General features: G+C 35.9%; 1 protein-coding gene across 1 annotated transcript; it reads left to right on the top strand.

Annotated features, from left to right (window-relative positions):
• The first annotated feature begins 2167 nt into the window (after positions 1-2167).
• Positions 2168-4269, top strand: LOC140160290 (somatostatin receptor type 5-like). Its single transcript, XM_072183561.1, has one exon. It carries the CDS (start codon positions 2282-2284, stop codon positions 3509-3511), a length of 1230 nt encoding a protein of 409 aa, XP_072039662.1. The 5' UTR covers positions 2168-2281; the 3' UTR covers positions 3512-4269.
• The last annotated feature ends 3596 nt before the right edge of the window (positions 4270-7865 follow it).

The raw sequence follows: 7865 nt of genomic DNA on the forward strand, positions 1-7865 counted from the left end.
AATCAATCAACCAATCAATCAATCAATCAATCAATCAATCAATCAATCAATCAATCACTGACATTTATAGAACGCCAAAAACCAAAAAGAAATTGCACTTAGGCGCTATGAACTAGGCACGAAAAGCAAAGAATAAACAACGATAATATACAATGAAGGTGATACCCTGTGGTACAGTTGCTATAAAGGCAATATCTGACTGCACATACAAAACTGCCGTCGGTCATCAGACACGGATCAAAAACAGACAAATAATAAAATTACACTTACGGCTACTTAAACTTACAAAAAGAACTGTACTACTTATTAATACTTTGGTTTCTAAGACCAGGTGTAAATGATTCCTGTTTGTTACAATCGATGCGTTTGTTTTGGGAGCCAATGACACGGATTTTGTGTGATATTGAATGTCGGGTTATACAGGATATCCCTATGTTCTCTATTCACCTACCTAGTGCAAACGAGAAGGTATCTTTGCATAGAAAAAAAGGCGTTTGTTATTATTTTGATTTGACATTATAAACCTACAGAAATAATAAATAAATTGCTGTGAAACATTTTGTAATGTTACACACAAAACCGTGCAATAATTTTGCAAGCATCCACTACATGTACCTTCTTTTAATATTTAGACCGATTCCCGATTAGATAGTCAATTTAATTGCAATACGCCGTATATGTAACAGGATTAATGTAAGGTAAACTGATATATTTGAACAATCGAATTCTTTAAAACTTACCTATAACATAAAATGTCTTCCTTTCAAACATTCATGCATAAAGAACATGTAAATGTTCCTTGTAAATGTGGTAGTCTACAGTGTTTTTATTAATGATAATCATCATGATCGTGTAATATTGATATCAAATGAGAGATCCTATTTTCCTCATTAACATATTGAAACTAGGAGTTCCAAATCGGTGTATTTGCGAAGATATGATCAAAAAAACTGTTGAATTAGTCTAAAACATGGTGAGACTAATTCGGCAGCTTTTTGATGATTTCTCCGGAAATATACCTATTTAGAACGCCTAATTTCATCATGTTTAATGAGCAAAATATGAGCTATTACCTGATACCAAAATCAGCATTTTGATGGGGTAAAGTGAGGGGATGAGTTTGTCAATCAGGTTACCCACCTTTAATTACCATAGCAATGGATGAATACAATTTTTGAATGTTTTACTCTGCACTACAAGTAGACTACACTCATCACTTGTCATTTCTGTCTACGTGTGTAATAATAGATTAAATACAATACCGCTCTTTTCAAAGACACTAACCGTACATGATGTCAGCATAGTTTGAATGATCCAGGTCTATTCTTTGGTATCAATGGTGATATGCAGAGTTACAGCGCACGTCTAGTGATGGGCAATACATTCAAAAATTGAATTGTATTCACCTATTGCTATGGTAATTAATCCTGTTACATCACTACTACGGCAAATAGTAAACAGTTATCATATTAAAATAAAACACTATCAAGATGATATACAACACCAAGCAAAGTGTACTTATGCTATGATATTATTGTCAAATCAACCCAGTAAAAACTACGGTATCATCTGAAGTTGTGTAATATTCCATCCTTCAATTGTCTGCTCTGTCAGAAGACACCTCTACCCGGACGTGACTTTCAATAATTCGTAGTGGATGAGGGCAACACGAGAGGTTAACATTGAACATAATTAGTGCCGTTTTGTAACTGAAAGCCCAATTAAAACAATTAGTTGTTTTCCATTAAAAATTGTTTCCAAAGTCTATAAAGTAAATGTGATCTAGAGATTTCTAGAGAAATGAGTCTAGAGATTAATGTGATTTGCGTGTTTGTGTTAACGGTCGCTCCGTGTAGAGACACACCTGGGCCTTTAAATTTGAAATGTTATTAATACGTTTTGGCCCAAAGCAAAACACGTCTGTAACACGTTTATAACGTTTAACAGTTTACGCTTTACTCATCACTCAGGCAGATTCATCATGTTCATTGGAGATATGGTTAAATGAATCAGTGAATCAGAAACCACGCAACTGCCCTCGCGCATGGGCTAAGGAGCGGCATTTAATTGGTCGGTTATCATGGTACCTTGTGACTATAATGCAAACACGATAGTTTTCTATATGGGAACATATCAGTTATAACAAATACAGCGATATGTCATATACGCGGATATCCTTCTATAAGCTGCTGTGCTTTTAAGGGAAAGTATTGCTGCAGCACTGGAGTAGCGTGGAATAGGATTTCTGACACTAAGGATTCGTAAGTCTCCATTTTGAACAATGGGATTTAATGAATCAGGAAAAGACACAGTTGTCAACAATTTGGAAATTACACAGTATTTAGATAGCACGGATCTTGAATGTTTAAGAAGATTTAATCAATCAACAAAGCATTACAACGATACAAGTTACATGAGTGCTCATGAATCTTCAATGTTTGGTTATTCTTTTGGACGGGTCATATCACTCACCGTGTTTTTTCCCGTAATACTCATATTTGGAGTAATTGGAAATTGTGCATTTATTTACGTAGCTGTAAAAATCAAACATATGAGGACAATTACGAATAGATATCTTGTCAATCTAGCGATAGCCGACGTGATCTTCTTAATCGCTGCTATTGGATCCAAAATTTATCGCTTCAAGAAATCCCCATTAGATGGAGATGATTCGCCATTAGGAGCTTCTGGTTGCATCTGGACATATTTCTTGTCAGATATGTCATATTTTGCTTCTTTGTTCTTTGTAACGCTAGTGTCTTTAGACAGATTTGTGGCAGTATGTCGTCCACAGGATCGTAACAAAGGCATAAAAGGCAGATCTGCTGAACTTATAACTGGTGCATGGGTTTTATCATGCTTATTGGCTGCTTCGCTTACTCCAGGTAATGCAAAGTTAGTTTTCTATTGTTACAAATGGGCACCTTTAAAGCCGTATAATACCTGGCCATCGACTATCCGATATTGTATGCCAATGAAAGAATGGATGAAAACTTTTTCACTTGGATTGCAAACTCTTCCGTTTTTCGTAACGCTAATTTTAAATTGTGGATTGTATATTGCGATTATTCATGGACTCGATCAATCGATTAAACGTTTGAATTTACAAGGTGAACAGAAAAGTAAAGACTCCCGCATGCGAAATCAAATTGCTAGAATGCTCGTCGTTAATGGGATAATTTTCTTTGTATGTCTCTCACCATTCGAGTTTGTATCCCTTGGTTATATGATTGCTTCAACCCGAGACTATAAATTCATCATTTCAAGTTTTGACGCTAGAACATATATAACGATATTTGCACGAATTCTGTCTTACATCAATTCTGCTATTAATCCGATCGTCTACACCGCCATGTGTGAACGTTACATACAAGCATTCAAGCAAGCATTTTTACCTACAAATATCTTACGCAGTAAAAATAACGAAGGCAGAGGACAACTCAGTAAGATAAGTCGCTCCAGAACACTTCAAACGGCTACAAGTGTTAACGATAAGGACACTAACGTTTAAATATATGGAAGTCAATACACCACAAAGTATTTAACATATGTTTTAATTTTTCAAAAGCAGATCGCAGATAACAAATTGTGTTATCGCTCAGTATTTGTATTGATTAATACCTTAATGGCACCCAGAGGAAATTGCAGACATGTGTTGCCTCCATTTATAGGGGTACGACAAATACTTACCTGTATTGTTGTTTAAGTCTACGTCAAATCAAAACAAGTTTGTTTTCAATTGTCCATTTATTATATTGCACTGACCGTTGCTAAACAAACACGGCATTAAGGCGGAATAACAGACGGTACCGGGCCGGCCTGCTCGCTCGGCATATAAAGTCAACGTTAAACTTTGCAGTTAATACCGTTGTTTTGCAGGTGACAACTCTCTAGTCCGAAGGTTTCCTAGTCCACGAAGGCTCCTTAGTCCGAAGGTTTGCCATTTACCATTCGCTAGTCCGAATTCTGAAAAGGTTCGCTAGACCGAATATCGGGTTCTCTAGTCCGAATATAGAATAAGGCTCGCTAGCCCTAACCCTAAACTATAACCATAACCATAACCATAACCCTAAACCCTAACCCTAACCCTAACCCCAACCCTAACCCTAACCCTGACCCGTATTCTATATTCGGACTAGAGAATCTTCGGACTAGAGAACGTTCGAACTAGCGACCCTTCGGACTAGAGAGAAGTTACGGTTTTGCAAACCTCCGGATGCTTGTATTAGTAATCACTCTGGTTATATTATCTCGATTTCATTACACACACTCCACTGTACTATAATTATATAATAGTTTTCTTTTAAAAAAAAACATTGATGTAGATCAACCACATCCGGCTATGGTTTTCAATTTCATCCTAGCTCACTATTCAAATTTTTCACATTGTGCTCATTATAACTATTATTTTTAATCGTGTATATAATTTAAATTACTTATTGCGAAAATGCAATCTGTACAAATGTTTTTATTATATAAAAGGGCATTTCGTGATTCATAGTATCATCCCTCACTTTTCTAAAAACAAAGGTAATATTTTTATACCACTGGAAACCTCTGGCTACATAATGTTTATGTACAAAAATGTTTTTTGCCGATTAATTCGTCTACCAAATTCGTACACCAGAACGAAATTACAATACATTGTCTATAGAGCAGTGTAATACACGTAATCAAGCATAAATCGCGAACGCACAATCGGAATCATCTGAAATTTTGGTAATAAGCTTTTTTCGTGGTTATCCACTGAAAAATGTCATACAAAGAGAAATACTCCTTTAACTACAATCTTGGAAAAAAATACTTGGAACGCTTGGCACACTCTGCCGTAAATTCCGTCCAGAATTCCTTATCATCATGGAAATGACGTATACTGTGCTTGGGAACAAACATGACTTCTACAACAATGATTTAACCTTCCCCTCTCCCCATCAATCAATGTTGGACACATTGGAAATCCGCTGAAGACATTAGTATTTCTTAATATTGCATGGCGGAAAGAGGGTGACAGTTTTCCGTTATTTACACGCAAGCGTTCCAACACTTATTTCCAAGATTGTAGTTTGAATAATTTTTATGTGTTTATGTATGGGCCCTGTTGAAAATTAATCATCAGACAACCCTGGTGAAATTATGGTGAAATAAATAATACATAAAAAATACCTGGTATTTTCACGTTCATGTATGTAAAATCTTAATTGACATCTTCAAGGCTCAAATTAATGACTTAAAACGTTTATTTCAGCCACTTTAAATGTGAATTGTTTGATGACATGTTCATATATAGGTCAAGAAATCAGATGGTGTATATTTACGATCGTATTAGCGTTATCTTCTACTGTACAAGTTACAAAAATACAATATCTTTCTCTCGATTCGAGAATAATACAGCACCATTTTGTTTTTGTTTTTTGGGTTTTTTTTAATTAAAACATATCATCTTCTTTTGCCAAATGAAACATAGCTGAATCTAAATCTAACTGACAATAATGGTACAATGTTAATATTTGGCCAATTTTGGGAAATAAGGGCCAAAACATGTGATTTGAGGGTGTTTTCGTGTGATGTCACATTCAAGCCTAAAACCTGTACAAAGACGAAAAACGCATGTTTTGGGCCCTGCTAACTAAAGTATTAAGATTTAGCTATATGTCATTTAGCAAAACAGTATAATATTTCCTGGGCAATAAATATGAATTTAAATTTATTATTTTTACACGCAGCGTGATTTAAATACAGAATTTGCATCAGACATACATTTTAGTTTTAACAACTGTCAGCTGTGTCATATGCATACATTATATGTTTCACACTGCAATAAATGGGATGGAATGCTGAAAATATTTCTGTACTTTTGATGTAATGTATATAAATTCGGGTATTGTACTTTTGCATAAATGCGGGTATTGTACATTTGTTTATTTGCGTACCAGAAGGATTGTATTTCGTGAATATATGCGGTGTCTGTGCGTGACGTCAATTTAACAATCGCTTATTCCTCATGTCCCTAAAAGAACTTTATCGTCGGAAACTTAATTGTTTATGTATTCTAACGCCACAACTAAAGATAACTAAATAACTGATGTGGTTGAGGAATATATCAGCTATCACATACTTTTTGAATTTAGACAATTGATCGTTCCGTTTTTGAAATAAAAGATTTTTACGAAACTATCTCACTTTCAGCCCATTCCACGGAGTCAAATACTAGTATCTTTAAACGCCTCATGCGATGATGATGCGCAGTGATCATAGCACTCCGAATAAGATCATCGATTGATAGATATTTGAATCCGTGGAAAGGTTTGTAAAAGAAGGAGTTTCGTAAAATTCTTTCACGAACGATGTGGTCAATTGTCAAAATTCAAAAAGGTATGTAATAGCTGACTCATTCCTCAACCTCATCAATTATTTAGTTGTCTTTAGTTGTGGCTTTAAAACACACAAACAATTAAGTTTCCGACGATACAGTTCTTCCAGGGACACCCTGTATCTTTACGCTTTAACCCAAGAACTACTATTTCAATAATTATTTAATCCGTCAACAGAATAAGTGATACCTAAACGGGCTGTATAATGTCACTTTTACATGGGATATATCATTACACTTTAACTCAAGAACTACTATTTCAATTTAATCCGTCAACAGAATAAGTGATACCTAAACGGACCGTTAAGAATTATGTCATAATGTCACTTTTACAGAGACACCCGGTACCCCAAATTATTACCTTTATTTCCTACGAGTGTGTTAGACGTGTGTCGTCATACCTATGGTCTTAAGGGTAGCAACTATTTTAAACTGTAGCGGTTTGGTAGTTCACAGCATCTTGCGAATGGTAGTGAGTTTGGCAAATATTGCATTGATCATATCATAGCGAGTGTGTAGAAGAATTCAAGTATCACATATATACTTTTCTAGGTCCTGCGGTTCTTGAATTGTGTTGTAAAGAAGACAGAAACAATAACACGTTTGTAAAACGTACTTAACTCATTCTCAACAATATATGATTTAAAGAATGAACTTTTGCAAAACATCAAAGTGTTATTGTTCAATAACATATTGATTTAGATAATGAAAATCGATTTTTTGGCTGCTTTGACCAACAATACCTAGCCTACCCTTAACCCTTTGGAGAAAATTATGGATTCCTAAACAACCTTCTGGCGATATGTTTTCCTTGTGGAGACACAATTTGATTTGATTTGTTCGGGTTTGACAACCCTGGATAACCCAAGAAAGCCTCTATTGAAGCTTATTTCCATTGGGGTCCATTTGAACATCGGGACGGGTTGGGAACAGTCAGGGGGTTAACACCCTACTCTTTTCGAAACTGGCTGCGAAATACATGTACAGGTATGGCTCTCTGCACATGGGACCGACGGCTTAACGTAAAGGACGGAGTACTTTCATGATTCATTTACCCAATTCTAAATGAACCATGGGGAGAGCGGAAATCTGAATTTAATCTACAGAAGTTGCCAATTAATTTCAGATTTTTTTTTTCCAAGTCAATATCCCAGCAAATCGCCACCGCCGGAAATTGAACCCGGGACCTCGTGCGCTAAAGGCAAGTACTCTATAACCATTGCGCTTTTCTCTCCCTAAAAAAGGAAATATTTAACAAAGGTCATTAGAATTATTGCTATAAATTGGTTGCAGCAATAAAATAAGGGTCTCCCGGGGGTCTACCCCGAGGAGGTTTTGGGTTTTTTTAAGGTGTGTAGTCCCATTGGGTATGCGCTGTGGAGACAATTTTTTCAAAAGTGTATGATTTCAATCAAGTAGAGAGGGGTGGGTGGGGGTGTGTGTGGGGGTGTGTGGGGGTGTGTGTGTGGGGGGGTGATTGTGTGAGATAGAGAGG

This window comes from Amphiura filiformis, chromosome 9 (assembly GCF_039555335.1).
Source record: "Amphiura filiformis chromosome 9, Afil_fr2py, whole genome shotgun sequence".
In the NCBI taxonomy this organism is placed as follows: domain Eukaryota; kingdom Metazoa; phylum Echinodermata; class Ophiuroidea; order Amphilepidida; family Amphiuridae; genus Amphiura; species Amphiura filiformis.